At 37.3% G+C, this 17722-nt stretch overlaps 1 protein-coding gene and 1 non-coding gene across 2 annotated transcripts in view; both read right to left on the minus strand.

Annotated features, from left to right (window-relative positions):
* The window catches only part of MLLT3 (MLLT3 super elongation complex subunit), a 329526-nt gene that overhangs the window by 140477 nt on the left and 171327 nt on the right, over window positions 1-17722 (minus strand). Inside the window, exon 3 of the mRNA XM_049769366.1 lies at window positions 7477-7559. Within this exon, the coding sequence (XP_049625323.1) occupies window positions 7477-7559 (83 nt within the window). The remainder of the gene's footprint in view (window positions 1-7476; window positions 7560-17722) is intronic.
* On the minus strand, window positions 5562-5752 carry LOC126033737 (U2 spliceosomal RNA). Its single transcript, XR_007504493.1, has one exon. It is a non-coding gene; the product is annotated as a U2 spliceosomal RNA (small nuclear RNA).

Below are 17722 nucleotides of genomic sequence, written 5' to 3' on the forward strand. Positions count from 1 at the left end.
ATATTTTAGAGGAATAAAAATGTTAATATAGATGTTAGCATCTGCATCCTTTCTGCCTAATAATCAATACCCATTAGTTCTTCTTTAAGACATTTATTTTGCTTTTGGGCTTGGGGAGTCATATGGGATGCTGGAATCAAACCTGGGTCCATCCCACGTTGGTCACATGCAAGGTAAACACCCTACCATGATGCTATCTCTCCAGCCCCTTTTAACAATTTTTATTGAGGTCCCAGGATTTACAGTATTCATACTTTTCTTTTCTTTTCTTTTCTTTTTTTTTTTTTTTGTTTGTGGGCCATAACCGGCGATGCTCAGGGGTTACTCCTGGCTGTCTATTCAGAAATAGCTCCTGGCAGGCATGGGGGACCATATGGGACACCGGGATTCAAACCAAGCACCTTTGGTCCTGGATCAGCTGCTTGCAAGGCAAATGTCGGTGTGCTATCTTTCCGGGCCCCTCAAGATTACTTTTCATGCATATACCATTCCAAATCCTTTAGTTCTTCTGATGTCATTTCAACACATGTCTTATACTACATGTGTTTCTGTAACATAATTCATTCTTGGTTTTAATAGTATATAAAATTACAAGTAGTATTATAACCATACATACTTTTGTAAATTTTAAATTGTCATTAATCTTGATTTTGAGATCCATATGCTAAGATTGCCTATCATATCCTGTGTATTACCAGACGATTGTTTACTGTTTGTCCACATAGGACCCATTAAGGCTATCCTACTTTTTCGTATTAGAAACAGTTATCTATGTGTGTTTATATGTGTGTCATTGTGTGAAAATAGAAATTATAATTATAAGGGCCTGAGCAATAACACAGCCAGTAGGTCGTTTGCCTTGTACACAGCTGACCAGGTTTGATCCCCAGCATCCCATATAGTCTCCTGAGCGTGCCAGGAGTAATTTCTGAGCACAGAGTTAGGAGTAACCCCTGAACACCGTGAGGTGTGGCCCAAAAACAAACAAACAAAACGTATAAAATCATCTCTCTAACACATGTGCTCACTCTCTCAAACACACACACATATTTACATATTTAAGGCTTACTGCTGATTCTGTGCTCAAGGCTCACTCTTAGGGATTCTGGGGTGCATGTTAGCAAGACAAGGGCAAATCCACTGTACTACTCGTTGGCCCAAAAATCAAGTCCTTCTTTTCTACATACAAAGCATGTGTTCTAGCTCATTGAGTCGTCTGCCCTGTCTTTTTGTGTAAAATCCTAAAGGAATCTAAAACTAGAAAACAATATGAAAACTTAAATAGAAAATCAACTTAACAGTATCCAAACTAGGTGCTCATTATATAATGTGACTTTCAAAAGTAACTACTATTGTTATGTTCTTCCCTTTTATTTTAAGAAACAAAGACTTTTCATAAAGGGAATAAACAGAATCTTTCAGTCATAAGAATAGTAACAAGAATATTGGATGGTATTTATGCATATGTGAAGGTATAAGCACACATTTTCTGCCTCTTTATTCTTCATTTGTTTTTTAAAGCCTGAATCCAGTAGTTCTACGAAGATATAATTCAGAAAATAGATTTCTCTGTTCAATTGATAGCTAGTAAAAATAGACCACCGAAGTTCAAAACAAAGTACAAAAGATATTTCACTGCGGAACTGTATCCAATCTGAGGCCCATGCATTGTTAAAATCATGTGGGTGATGGAATAGGATGGTATAACCAAGTATGATCTTTCCACAAGAGATTCTAATTGCCTATGTCCCTAATTTCTTTTGGGAAAAGTCTTTTTCTGCCATAAAAGCTTAGAATCTTCTTACAGGGCAATTCAATTCCTACATAAAATTAAAGCACTGGTTATAAAGAGTGTGAGAAAATAGAAAAGAAAAGAAAAGAAAAGAAGACAAGACAGAAAAGAAAAGAAAAGAAAAGAAAAGAAAAGAAAAGAAAAGAAAAGAAAAGAAAAGAAAAGAAAAGAAAAGAAAAGAAAAGAAAAGAAAAGAAAAGAAAAGAAAAGAAAAACACCACAGAGAATGGCTGGAAAAATAGTATGTGGGTAGGGCACTTGCTTGGCACACAGCTGACCTAGTTCTATCTCCACCACCTGATATAATCCTCCAAGCAGTGCAAGAAGTGAGTCCTGAGCAATGCCAGGTGTGGCCCCCAAACAAGTAAAGAATAGAAAAGGGGGGATAGGGTAATTGTAGAGCCAGTAAGATGCTGTCCTTGCACAGTGTTGATCAGGTTCAATTTCTTGGCACCCTTATGTCCCCCGGAGCCTGCAAGGAGTAACTTCTGAGCACAGCACCAGAGTAAAGCCCTAGGTGTTATAATAAAAATTAAGAAAAAAATATAACAAATAAATAAAAATATAAAACAAAAACAAAATAGAAAAGAAAAAATAAAAAGGTATTATATCCATTAATCAAATCCACATTATATTGAAAATAAATAAATAAATAAAACTTAAATTAAAAACCAATAATTTGGGGCCAGAGAGATAGCATGGAGGTAAGGTGTTTGCCTTCCATGCAGAAGGTCGGTAGTTTGAATTCCAGCATCCCACATGGTACTCCACGCCTGCCAGGAGCGATTTCTGAGCATAGAGCCAGGAGTAAATCCTGAGCGCTGCCAGGTGTGACCCCAAAACCAAAAAACAAACAAACAAAAAGAAAACAAACAAAAAAACCCCCAATATATTAAGAAAGGAAAAGGGCTTTAAGTAGTCATTAAAAACAAGCAAAAGGCAAATGAACATGGGCCGGAGAGATAACGGAGGTAAGGCTTGTGCCTTTCATGCAGAAGGTCATCGGTTAGAATCCCGGTGTCCCATATGGTCCCCCGAGCCTGCCAGGAGCAATTTCTAAGTGTGGAGCCAGGAGTAACCCCTGAGCACTGCCAAGTGTGACCCAAAAACCACAAAAAAAAGGCAAATATGATCTCTTGAACCAGGTAGGAGTAATACCTGAGTACAAAGCCAAGAGTAAATCCTAAGCACCACCAGGTGTGTTCCAAAAATAAATAAAAAGAATTAGTGGTAATACTTGCACAATATACTAAAACTTTTTGCTGTTGATAAATTTTATATTACTTACCTCAACACTTTAAATGAAATGAGGAAGGTCTGTAACCTAATTCTAAAAAATTCTCATTTTGAAATGAGAAAAAAATCAATGCATCAATTTAAAATATAAAATGAGCAGATGTACACGCATCTCAAATGTGGGGCTACAGCAATGGTACAGTACAGATAGGATGTTTGCCTTGTAAGTGGCTGACTTGGGTTCAATCCCCAACATTCCATATGTTCCCTCAAGCATGCCAGGAATGATTCCTGAGTGGAGAACAATGAGTAACCCCTGAGGATCACTATGTGTGGACCCAAAACAAACAAAAACATTTTTATATGGGGCTGGAGAGATTCTACAGTGGCTAGACCTAAGTTGGACCTATGGCATCCATATGGTCCCCAAAGCATCACGAGGAGTAATTACTAGATGCAAAGCCAGCAATAACCCCTGAGTATCACTGGTTGTAGCCCAAAACTAACATTGGATATGCTAATAATGTAAATAATTTAATAATATCACAAATGAGAATGATAAGCAAAGAATTATTGCTCCAATGGCACAGAGGTTAAGAGACTAGCCAATGAAAAAATAGATCAAGAATCTAGTTTTAACTTTTTACAACATATGTGATCATAACTATTCAATTTTTCCATGATTCAGTTACCTTTCCTGTAATATATGAAAAAAATATTACTTACCTCTCAAAAATTCTTATAAGACTTCTAAATGAAACTATGTTGAGACGGTTAGCAGACTATCAAGGACAAAGAAAGCATTCAAATTTTTAACTGTATAAGAAGAAGGTTACTGCCAAATAGGTTCCCAAAATATATTATCAGACTTACTAATGGCTAGCTAGATAGCTCAATGGATAGAGCACATGCTTTAATTGTAAATTTGATCCCAAGCAGAGCCAGAAGTAACCCCTGAGTACTACAGGTATTACACAAAAATAAAATAAAAAAACTAAAAAAAACATTATTAATAAGAACAGAAGATGGAACCAGAGAGATAGCACAGCGGTAGGGCATTTGCCTTGTATGTGGCCAACCCGAAAGGGACATGTTCGATTCCTGGCACCCATGTGGTCACCCAGCCTGCCAGGGGTAATTTCTGAGTGCATTGCCAGAGCCAGGAGAAACCCCTGAGCATGGCCGAGTGTGGCCCATGCAACCAATCAATCAGTAAATACCGTATTTTCCGGCGTATAAGACGACCCCGACCCCCTAATTTTGCAGTTAAAACATAGGTTTAGGCCTATATTCGCTGTATCAGACAGAACGTTCCTGTGCTGCATGTGTTCCTGTGCTCATGTACCACAGCGAGCCAATCACAACAAGCAAAGGTTCAAAGGTCATACTCTAATAGACTTCCTCCCTGACTCTGGCCAATCTGAGCAGGCTTTTGACAGTGTAGATTCGGGTGCAGAACATTGTCTAATTTGCATGCATAAAAAGCCTGCTTGGATTGGCTGAGTTAGAGAGGCGGTCCAAGCAGCCTTGCAGTGATTGGTCCCTTATCATAGGCACCTTTTCTGGCAATTCCCTGGTGGCGTCTGTTAATCTCCCCCACTACATGAACCAAACAACACCCCATCTTCGGACCCTAGCACTGAACCACCAACACGGTTAGCTGGGTTTTGCCAGAAGTGGCCCCAGATCTCGTGAGTACTGTTTGGGAGCCCCCAAGAAAGAGATGTGGAAACTCTGCAGCCTGATTTTTTTTTTTTTTTGTTTCTTTTAGTGGCATATTGAAACATTTTTTGGGTATACTTGGAGTATAAGACGACCCCCGATTTTCGGTTGACTTTTTTTTGTTTCAAGAGTCGTCTTATACACCAAAAAATACGGTAAATAAATAAAGTTTAAAAAAATAAGAACAGAAAATCTGTGGGAATATAGTGTAACAGAAATGTGATACATGAAAAATAAAATTTAAAAACAAAACTTGGGAAAGTCACACTCATCCTTGCCATTCAAACACTCAAACTACAGTTTGAGTTAAAGCTTAATTAAAATGAATTAGCACTTAATCATGAAGATAATTTTGCTTATTTTAAAGGTAAGCTTTTCATACATTATAAACTCCAGGGCACTTTTCTAGTGAAAGATACAATACATTAAAGAGTGGCTTAAGAAACAGGAGTGAAAGCACAAGTAGGGTGTCTGCCTTGCACATGGCCCACAGAGATTTGATCCCTGGCACCCTATATGATCTCCTGAGCCTGCTAGGAGTAATTCCTGAGCACAAAGCCAGAGTAACCACTGCATGCAACCGGGTGTAGTCCCATACACAGAAATACAATGAGTAGCTTAACAGTAGTTTTCTACTTTGCTGAACACTGGAATCATCAGGAAGGTTAATAATATGCGCACTCCTAGTATTATTCCCAAGGGATTCTTTCTACTGAGTTAGGATAGAGTCCCAGAATTTCAATGCTAGATATCTTGGGTTAGATATGTACTGCTGGTCCAAGCACTGGACCATCCTTTTTTTTTTTTTTTTTTTTGGTGCACCATTCCTGGAGGTACTGCAATACCAGGTCGATGCGTGGAATGGACGGAGCAAGCTCCTATTCCAGTTCCTAGTGCCAAAAATCCATTTAATATATTGTCGTCGAATAGATGATGTATCAGATATTAAATTGATAAGAACAGATACTACACCTGATCTTAGCCAAAAGGCCGAGAAGTGATTGAACCATCTTTCTTAACCTTTTTCCAATATGACAGCCTTCTGTCTTTGTTTTCTTCCTTTGCTCACCACCCTCCGTCCTATTGGATGGGCCCCTAGTCTCATGATATGGCACCTTTGGAATATCCCGGGGACCCACAATGGAGTAATAAGATTCCCAGTTGAGAAATGCTATTATAGAAGATTTGCTCGGATAACAATATTCCATTAACTGATTAGCTCCTTTAAAATAAAAAATGATGGGTTGAAAAATGGCTCAAAGGGCTGGAACACATGCTTTGTGTGAAAAGCCCTGAGTTGGCTCTCCAGCATCATATGATATCTCTCCTTTAATCTCTTCCCACAAATGATCCATCCAGCAAGACCAGGTATAATCTTCTAATCTTCAAGCACTACATAGGGAGTAGCCCCTATAAACTGTCAGATATGACCCCCAAACATATGTATAATATGTACATATATATGTATGTATGTATATATATATATATATTTTAACTTCTATAGGCATTCTTTCCCATTGGTGTAAGCTTTAGTACTTGGAACAAATGTACTTTGGAAAATGAGTCATTTAGAATAAAAGGAGTACTGGATTAAAAATTATGGCTAACGAGGCCAGGGAAATAGAACAGAAGGGAAGGTGCTTGCCTTGTACACGCCCAACCTGGGTTCGATCCTTAGCACCCCATATGGTCCCCAAAGCACTGCCAGGAGTAATTCCTGAGTGCAGAGCCAGGAGTAATCTCTGAGCATCCCTGGGTGTAGCACAAAAACAAAAAAACAAAAAATAGTATTTATCAAGTGCTTACTTGTATGAGGCATTTTTCTGAATATAAATTTATTTTATCTAATCTACCTAGTTACCCTATAGATTAATCCTATCTTCAGATTAAAATTAAGGAAAGTGAGCCCCACAGAAGCTTCATGATTTGTCCAATATTATGTAGCTCATATGCTTTGCCATATATGTACTATCAAAAATTCTTAAGTCTGGTATAATTCAGAATATCTCAAGTTGATATAATTTTAAGAATGGTTCTGTACCCGTGAAAAATAAATGAAAAATTAGCTTGCAAAGTATTAAAAACTGTAGAAACATGAAAAGATGAATTTCACTGTAAAATGATAATTTTACTTCTATTTTACAGAGAAACATTAGTCTCTTCTTCTTTTTTCAAAATAATCACTCTAAGATATTTTTATTCCTTTTAATTTTATATAATCAAGTTCATATACTTGAAAGTATTTTTTCTAGTCACTTTCACTGTAACTAAACTTACTAGTCAAAATTCCTAAGAAAAACAAACTGAACCTTAATTTTAGAATTATCAAGTAACAGAAGTGCAGCTCACCACAAAGAGTTGGTGCAGTTAGGAAATAACTACACTAACAACTATCATGACAACCTTAATGAGTGAGAGAAGTAGAATGCCTTTCTCAAATTCAGGCAACAGTTGGGAAGGAGGGAGTGGGGGCTTTGGTGGTGGGAATGCTTCACTGGTGAAGGGAGGGGTATTCTGATTATGACTGAAACCCAACTACAATCATGCTTGTAATCATGGTGCTTAAATAAAGATTTTATATATTTAAAAAATTAAATTAAAATAAAATAAAATATATATATAATTGTGAAACTATTAAAAATAATAAAAAATAAAACCCATTTTAAATAACATTTGGTTAATAGAGAATCTTCTAAATAAAAAATTAATGGGTAAAGACAACATACCTTGTTTTTAAAATAAACCTCAATTGGCAAAATGAAACCAGCATACCCAGATTCTTCTACTTTGTAGGGTGGATCTTTGCACACTGCAACATAAAAAAATAATAAAGAAAATAGGTAAGATAATAGACAAAAAGACATTTCCTAAAAATGAAAAATCTCATTATACCATCTGGAGTCTCAATTTTTCATAATCTCTTGCCAAGCCCCCTCAGAGTCTCTCATCTATACTTTTCTTTCTAAAACCTGCATTTTTCCCATATAAATCAAAAATATAATTTACTTAAATCTTGGAAAAAGAGGAGATATTTCTCATAAATGACCATAATTATTAATAGGACTCTTTTTTAAGTTATTACTCTGCCCCAAAGCTTTAGGAAAACTGAGGACAATTTTTAAGACAGAAATTTTGGGGGGAAAATTTAAAAATAACTATTATCTGTTTAGTCTTCCAACATAAATTCCCTTAACCCTTACTTCTCTAAAGTGTATCTCTGCCTAAAAGAACTGGTAGCACTACTCTCCTTCCTTAGAAAAGTTGAGTCTCCCAATGTCATATTTGCCCAGTAGGACTCACTATTACCCATCCCTCCTGCTAAAAGAATGTTTATCAAGGTATTACTGTAGAGGGCCAGTAGAGGGCCGGAGATAGTATAATGGGTAAGGCCCTTCCCTTGCATATAGTCAACCTGTGTTCCATCCCTAATGATTCCCTGAGCCATCACCACAAGTGATCTCTGAGTGCAGAGCTTGAAGTAAATCCTATTGACTGCCAGGTGCTGTCCCAAACCAAAATAAAATAATTAATATACATACAAAACTATTCTAAATCTATGTATATCATAAGATTATGTAAGAATTATGATCATATTGAACTTCTCCATGTCTAATGAATGAAGACTATAGGAAAGCACTTGCAAAATGAGACCTAGGAAGCTAAACATAAAGCTGAAGGAATGGCCCATAAGAACCCTGTGTTTGATCTCAAGAATCACAGTGTACTCCTTATGAAAATGAGCACCACTGAATATGCCCCAAAAACAATATAAGAAGCTAAATTATAATTTCATCCCATTAAAATTTTCATAGAATCAAATCAGTCACAATAATTAAAATTATTCTTGCAGGGATTACATTTAGTAATTTACATTTACATTCAAAGACGTAAAATGGATGTTCTGGACATCACAATTACACACCCTGGCATCCTGAGTTCCCTTTAGCAGGATTTGAGCTTGCTCCTATAAACCACTAAATTTCCCATGTTTCCTGCAATTGCATCAGTTCCTCCCAAATATTTCTGGCACTTCTCATCTGCATTCTGTCTTCCTTTCATTCCTACCAGAACTTATTGATGCTATTCTTAGTATTTTCGGTTCAAATCCAAATTTCATCACAAAGCCTTTGCAGACCACAAAGAATAATCATCTCATCTCTTATATCCTCTCAGTTCACTCAACAGAGTTCCATAATATTTTATTACTTATTCAAGAACTTCAATTGTCACTGGCATGCATCCCTCAAGGACAGAAACAAGAAATTAAAGAAAATCAAAGCCTCAAAGGACATCACACAGCATACCCTGATGGGCCACACATCAGAGCAAAGAGGCACTCCAAATTCTCTGAACCACAGGCTCCGCTTTGAGACAGAGGGATAATTAAATAATAGGATGTGTGTGTCAAAGTCATCATGAAATGTTGCACTGGTAAAGGGGGCGTCTGTTTACGACTGAAACCCAACTACAATCATGCTTGTAATCATGGTGCTTAAATAAATATTTTATGGAATAAAAAAGTCATCATGAAAATTTTTCAGATAAACAGGAAAAAGAGGCAGCCAGTAGAGAAACCTGAATTTGTTTAGAAGACTCAAGTCCATAGCCTGGGACTAAGGAATCTCTGAACAGCTCCTTTTCTTTCAAAAGACATATATTTACTCTGTAAGCTAGTGTTTTCCGTTGAACAGGTATCTGACTTGCTTGTTTCCTTGCTTGCTATTTCCATTCTGGAGAAGACTGTGTTCTCTCTTAAGCATATATTTCCCCTTTTTCTTTCCTCTTGAATCTTTCTAAGCAAGTCTTGTTCAATAAAAACTATCTTGCTTCATTAAAAAAAAAGACAGAACACCAGACTGGAAAGATAGAACAGGGGTTAAAGTGCCTGCATTGCAGACATCCAACACAAGATTTAATCCCTAGTACACTAAAGTCTCTTATGTCCTACCCAGAGTGACTCCTGAGCACAGAGCCAGGAGTAAATACTGAGCACTACTGGATGTAACCCACAAAAGAAAAAACAAAATTTACATTTTTTAAAGTATGACCATCAAAATTTAGGCAGAGTAGAAATGTGAAGAAATATAAGATCGATGAACACATGATACACTTGATGATGTATATGAATAGACAGTTTACTAGTATAAAGATAAGATGTAAATAGAAGATGGAATTCTGAACGTTTGGCTATTTTCTCTAGTCCATCTTAGAAAACTGTCACAACATTGACATTAGCAGTAACTGAGGAATGATGCATCTCATCTTCCCTTACATGTTCTCTAATAAAAAAAATAAATAAAACAAACACAGGACTAAGGACAGCTACAGTCCACATCAACTGACCACCCAATAACCAGGCATAAATGCCCTGCTTGGACATAGAGAGGAGCATGCCAGTGAATGCATGAGGCACCCCCTACTTTTCACTCCCAGTTAGAAGGCTAGTATTACACTCATGAGCCCCTTCTCTGAACAGTAGCTCAGTGTCCAGGTTGTTTGGGATTAATCATGCCAATGTCATTTGAAGGAAGTTTATTCTGCAGGCTGTTGTACATGCCAGAGAAGTTATAGCAATTCCTCTATACACCCTTTTGTATAATTCATTTTCTCTATTCTGCATGCAAATTGCTTCTATTATAGGAAACAGCTGTTTGCGAGCACATCTTAGAGTTAAAGATCTTAGATATTTTTCCACCAAAATAAACTATCTGTTATGTATTAATATTCCATAGAAGTCTAGTTAGAAGAAACTGGTTTACCAACTCATTCCTCAATTACTTCTAAAGGCTAATTTTCATAAAGAACAATGAACAATGTGCACCCTTAGTTTTTAATTAGAAGCAACAAAAGAAACATTTTGTGCACAGTAAATATGATGGAAAAACAGTAGTAATACAATAAAAACTTACAGCTTTAATCTTAACATAAGTCAAATGAGGGGAAGCAGTTTACTTATTTATGCATCCTATACCAGTATCATTAATGTGAGTTTATAACCCATTGCTTTAAAAAAAACTTTACAATAACCAAAAAATATATATAGATAACAAGGATAAATTAAAAAGAATATAAATAGGGGCCAAAGTGACAGCACAGCAGTAGGGCATTTGCCTTGCATGCAGCTGCTCCAGGATGGATAGTGGTTTGAATCCCGGCATCCCATATGGTCCCCCGAGCCTGCAAGGAGACGATTTCTGAATGCAGAGCCAGGAGTGATCCCTGAGCACCACTGGGTGTGACCCAAAAACCAAAGAGGGGAGCGGAGAGAGAGAGAGAGAGAGAGAGAGAGAGAGAGAGAGAGAGAGAGAGAGAGAGAGAGAGAGAGAATAAATGGGGCCAGAGTGATAGTACAGAGTGATAGTACAGGTTTGATCTTCCTGAACTGCCTAGAGTAATTTCTGAGCACAAAACCAGGAGCAATCCCTGAATACTATCAATTATGGTCTGAAAACCAAGAAATAAATAAACGGAATATAATTATTTTTAGTTAGCATACATTTTGGGACATATTCTGTTACTCAACAATACTTCACTAAGAATCCTTTTTAGGGGGCCGGGCGGTGGCGCAAGAGGTAAGGTGCCTGCCTTACCTGCGCTAGCCTTGAACGGACCGCGGTTCGATCCCCGGAGTCCCATATGGTCCCCCAAGCCAGGAGTAACTTCTGAGCTCATAGCCAGGAGTAACCCCTGAGCGTTACCGGGTGTGGCCCCCCAAAAAAAAATCCTTTTTAGGGGCCAGAGTGATAGTACAATAGGTAGGGTACTTGCTTTGCACACACGGCAGACCCAGGTTCAATCCACAGTAACACATATGGTCTACAAGCCTCCCAGGAGTGATCTCTGAGCACAGAGCCAGGAATAATTCCTAAGCATTACCAGCTATGGCCAAAAAAAAAAGAGGAATCCTTATAGGATTCTTATAGCGAGGAGACAGCTCAAATGGCTGGTGAGCAAACTTTGCTCAGATGGTCAGGGCTTGAAAACTCTAAACCAACGATGGTCTTTCAAGCTCTGAGCTTGGAATACTTGCTGACTTCCAGGTGAGGTCTGAAAACAAAAAAAATAAATCAAAATATCTTTTGGAATATCATTAACTATTATGTCCCCTTTACAAAAAGTCTGAATATCCTAAATCATTTGATTAATAATTCTTCCTACCTGTGTTATTTAGTATAATCAGGTAATCCTTAAGATGAATAAAAGACCAATTTTTGGAATTTATTGAAAAAATATTCAGCATTAGGAAGACATCAATTTTTGTAAAATTTTAAGAAGGGGGAAATGGAAGTACCAATATTCATCTTTTAAGCCATGCATATTGAGTGGGCTGAACTCATTCTCTGTATGCTGGACACCCAGGTTCAGTTCTGCTCACCTACTCTACAACCCAGGCAGCCCTACATAATCCTCTGACCACTCAAGTAATCCCTCAACACAGAGAGCTGGAAGTATCTTCTGAGTACTGTCAGACCCAAAATCATAAAGAAAAAAATCAGGGGAGTGTGGAAACCAAACAGAATAATTAAGCAGAAATCACCAAAAGCTCTTACTCTTATCAAAACCCAGCTCAGAGTTTAGATCTTTCAGAATGGCTCCCTTATTGCTTGTCTTAACTTTTGTTGCAGTTATCAAACTAATAGATAACATTCATAACCCTTCATATTCACTGGTCTTTTAATAATTTCGATCTGTAGCTCTTGGCACTAAATACTGAGCAAAATAATAGGTGTACAGCAAATGCTTGATGAATTGATCTTTTTAAGATCTATGCAACCCTTCACTTTGCCTTTGCTAAAGTAGTCATTTTCCAGGAACAATGATGAATTAACAACAGCCAGTCAAATGCTTTTCCAAATTCTCTATAATTGAGTTAACCTTTAAAAAACTGGTACAGGTGAGAGAAAATGTCATCACTTGAGTGCCTTCTCTTGAAAATTGAGCATCCTGAATGGACCTGGTTCTGCTTCTGCTAGGAATATTCTTTAAGAATGGAGTTAATAAATTGAACAAGAACACCAGGTGATCCAACAATGATCTAATATCAACTAGAAACTAACAGAATGTGGGAACAAACAACAATTCCCTTCCCTTTCCCTTAGATAGTCTAATCACAGTATTCCACAGCTAGAATAAGGAGATAATTTCAAAACTGTCTCCAGGGCTATGGAAATAGCTCAAGTGACAGAGCAAATGTCTAGTATATAAAAAGCCCTTGAGTTTGGTCCTCGGCATGACATGAATTCTACGCACCATCAAAGGTAGCCTAGTAGTAGTCACTGAAAACCGCATATGTATAGGAATATGGTCCTACTGGGGGGGGGGGGGGGAGAGTAACTTTATCCAATTAATTACATATATCATACAGTTCTATAAGAACACAATACCCAAATTTCATACTTAAGAGAAATACATCAAGGTTTTTGTAAATAAATGCTTTCCCTCTTAAAATTATTTTTCAAAATAATATTCACAGTAGGTTCATATACCTGTATGTGGCATAATGTGTAGTGTATAAGTTGAATATCAACCTAACTGCTAGGTAAAGAGAGTGTATTCATACAGATACAAAAGTCAAGGAAAGGAATAAGAGCCATAAATTCATTACTGTGGAATAAGTCATGTCCTTATTATCTAAAATTTTTAATATTATTCTTTTATAATACAAAGACTTGAAAAAGAGCTAGACTAGGTATGAAGTATAAATAAATAAATGCTCCTAAGATGAAATTTGTGCATAAAGATATATATGTATACATAAATATAATTGAAATATTTTATTTTATTTCACACACACAAAGTGACTCTCCCTGATTCATTAAGCTTTAAAATTTTTCATTGGGTAACAGTATTTTTCTAATGCTTAAGAAAACAGCGCACAGATTTCTCTGCAGAACCTCTCTCCAGTTATACAGCTCCTTCCACACTACATGCTATGACTTCTGCCCAGCTGAATATACTTTTGTTAGGACATGTCCCAGTTGCCCATCTGATAATCACTGGTTTTACTTTATACACTGTGGCGAGCCCTTTCAGGAAGGAAGCCACAAAATCTTCTCTACACATGCTCCTGTTGTTACTACTGCCCTGTAACTTCCAGCTAGCGTATTTTGGACCTATCCCCTTCCTGCTTTAATTCCACCATATCAGAGCCCAAGAATAGTGAAGCAGATACTAAAGATTAATATTACTGCCCCCAAATAGTTTGTGTGAACGTTTATGCTTTTTAAGCACATATTTTGAAAAAAAATCAGCAGCTGAACTTTTTTTTCCCCAGAGATATTATGCCACTGCTTCCATTCAGCCCATTTCATACAGATTTTTTCCAAACAACCACAAAATAATATTTTCCCTTTGTTTCCCTTCTTTTGTTTCCCTGAGTAGAGATCAGATACTAGTATCAGAAAACTCTGATTTCATTGTTGAGTTCTTTGTACCTCGGTAGCTTTTAAAATCAAATTAATTCTACAAAGCTAATTAATTCTACAAACCTAACCGCTTCCTATACAATAAAGAATCATCGTTATGCATGACAGCTATCCAATTAAATGTAATAAAAATTTGTTTGTTTGTTTGCGTTTTGGACCACACCCATTGACACTCAGGGATTATTCCTAGCTATGCACTCAAAAATCACTCCTGGCTTGGGAGGACCATATGGTGCATCAGGGGATGAACCACGGTCCATCCTAGGCTAGAGCTTGCAAAGATGCCTTACCTCTATCTAGCACCACCACTCTGGCCCAAATTTAATAAAATTTTAAATGAACTAAATAAGTTAACTGGTTGTAGATGTTGATGCCTGCTATCTCTTAAAATTTTCAACACTCGAGACTAACCAAAGAGCAGCTCAATTGGAGATTTCAGGTGCCTAAATAAAAACTGCAGGTTTCCCTTTCCATGTGTCAATATTTTCTTTCTCATAGCATCAAATTTGCTAACAACAATAGATAATACCATCAAGCTCCACTCATCTGAGCTTACCTCTGTCATTTCAAGGGAGAGGGTTTTGACTCAAGCCATTTCTCACAGCAGAACACTACACACTATTATGAAAATTGGATTTGTATTAATATTATAATTTTAATATGAGTTTCAAAGAAAACAAATTAAGTCTTGGAATTTGAGGAGGAAATGTTTTTATAGCAGAAAAAAGCATGAGCAAAGACATCATTAAAGTAATCAAATGGGGCCGAGTGGTGCGTCAAAGTAGTAGGAGCATGTGCCTTGCACGTGCTAACCTAGGAAGGACCAAGGGTTCGATCCCCCGGAATCCATATGTCCCCCCAAGCCAGGAGCAATTTCTGAGCACAGAGCCAGGTGTAACCCCTGAGCGCTCACCAGTGTGGCTCAAAAAAATAAACAAACAAGTAACAAAAGTAAAGGGGGAAAAGCAGACAAATTTATAAAATTTGTTCTTGGTATTTAAAAAATCTGGCATCCCATATTGGTTTCCCTAGCCTGCCAGGAGTGATTTCTGAGCACAAGAGCCAGGAGTTAAACCCCTGAGTTGCCATGAGGTGGGAGACCCAAAAACAACAACAACAACAACAAATCTATATATAATACATATTATAGATATATATCTCCTATCATAAAATAATGTTTAATAGCCAAGGCACGTATGTTGAGGTGCCTACTCTATCAGGAAAAAGACAGTTCAAATGATAGAAAACATGCCCAGCAATCGAAAGGTTCTGAGCTCAGTTCCTAGCACCTTGTGGTCCCCTTGGGACACTGCCAGGGGATGGCCCATCACATGGAGAATAAAAAAGGAAATTACTCATAGGGATTAACCTTTCTGAGCATCGAAGAAAACTGCAGATGACCAAGCTGGAAAAATCTTGATGATACATAAAAGTAACTTCATTTATTAGTAAATAAGAACTCTTTCCTTACAGACTGGGTAATCCTATTCTCCAAAAAGGAAATCAGTTTGTGGGGAAGAGGGTAAAATATGCACATGTTTAGCTTTCTGAAGAGTTACTCATTAGAGTTCGAAAAGCCCATCTGGCTGGAGTTAATCAATACATTGCATCTTGATGAAAATAATACCACAACACGAATATAAGACCACCTTCAGATCACTTCTTAAAAAAATTTGTAAACAAATGATAAAAATAAAAACCCAAAAATAAAAAAAATTTCCCACATTAGATATTATATACTATTTAGGAGTATATTAAAGTCTTCAGACAAACATCTGTCACTAAAATTGATAGTTCTACCAATGTGTCCCAAGGTTCTCTCATATAACTCAATATATGGTTTGACTGCAAATGATTGGCCTACTGGGAATATATTTCAAGGCTATGTAGATAGAAAAAAGTAAAATTGTATCTTCAGAGAAAGTTCAACCTATAAAATAATTACTTTATTAAAAACTAATGCAAAAAATAAAATATTGATTTTTTTTCTGTCTCAAGAATGGTAGTATTTGGGAGACTTTTTTTTTTTAGGCTAAAGCAAAAGCAAATTATTTTTCAGTATACCACACTTAGGATGGGCCATCAGGAAAAGCAACATTAGCCCATTGGGAAAATGATTCTAGAGGTCAAGTAAGAGCTTCTGTTGTTTTTTGTTTGTTTGTTTGCTTTTGTTTTTTGGGTCACACCGGGCAAGCAATCAGGGGTTACTCCTGGCTCCATGCTCAGAAATCACTTCTGGCAGGGCTCGGGGGACCATATGGATGCAGAGATACGAACCAATGACCGTTTGCATGAAAGGCAAACAACTTACCCTCCATACTATCTTCTCTGGCCCCAGTCAGAGCTTCTTATCCTCAAAGAAAACATCTCCATTTCATCTTGCGGAACCCATCTAAAACCATGGGCATCAGGAACATGGTGCTTCTATGTGGCTTTTTCTTTTTTTTCTTCTTATTTTGCTTTTTGGGCCACACCCTGTGATGCTCAGGGTTAGTCCTGACTATGTGCTCAGAAATCGCTCCTGGCTTGGGGGACCATATGGAATGGGGAGGGGAGAGAGAATAGAACCATGTCCTAGGCTAGTGCGAGCAAGACAGATGCCTTACCGTTTGCGCCATTGTTCCAGGTCTTGTGTGGACTTTTCTTAATCATATACCAAAAAGTTACTGAACAGTTCCATTTCCTAAAATAATCATCTCATAATTTCTGGGTGTAGAAAAAAATCAACACTTCTGGGAGAGCCCAGGAGCATTAAATTTTAGTCCCAAGCCACAAATTTGGAAACTAGGCTAAACCTGCCTTTTATTTAAAAAAAAAAAAAAAATCAACAAAATTCAATGGCTTCATTAATAAATTATGGACGTGTAGAGGGTTGTGCAAGAGTTAAGACACTTGCCTTGTATGTGACTGATACCATTTGCTCCTTGCGCTCCAGTATGGTCCTCCAAGCACTGTCAGAGATTACACCTTAGCACAAAGGAACTAACACCCAAATACTGAGCTGTTTCCACCTACAAGTAAATTCAATTCATCCTATTTCTCATTAACCTTAATTCATTTTTTCCCTCAATAATAGCAGCCTAATTAATTCGCCCCCCATAAACACTGTATCATCACTGCCACAAATCAGTTGGAGTTCTGCCTTCAGGCAGACTAGCAGTCTAGTCAGAAACACTGTGCTCTAATAGCAGGTTCTATTCTAGGGACTGCAGATGGAGCAATAAACACAACTGGCACGGTGTCTGCACTTATTAAACTTATGTCTACTGTTGGCGGAGGAGGGGGAGAAAGGCAAAAAAGAAAGTGAATACTAAATATTTTTTAGAAACCATTGAGTCATAAATTCTACAATGAATATAAATACAGACTGACATGAGGAGAATGGGGCGCTCCTTTAGCATCTAGATAAGTAGCCCCTTTCTGCAGTGGGATCATTTAAACTTCAACTTCAGAAGCAGTAGGATATGTGTAGATCAGGCACCTGGTGGTAAGGGTGAGCAGGAGAGGTGCTATTTATGTTGCTTACAAAAGCAAATGTGTAAACACC

The sequence above is a fragment of the Suncus etruscus genome, chromosome 1 (assembly GCF_024139225.1).
Source record: "Suncus etruscus isolate mSunEtr1 chromosome 1, mSunEtr1.pri.cur, whole genome shotgun sequence".
Classification (NCBI taxonomy): domain Eukaryota; kingdom Metazoa; phylum Chordata; class Mammalia; order Eulipotyphla; family Soricidae; genus Suncus; species Suncus etruscus.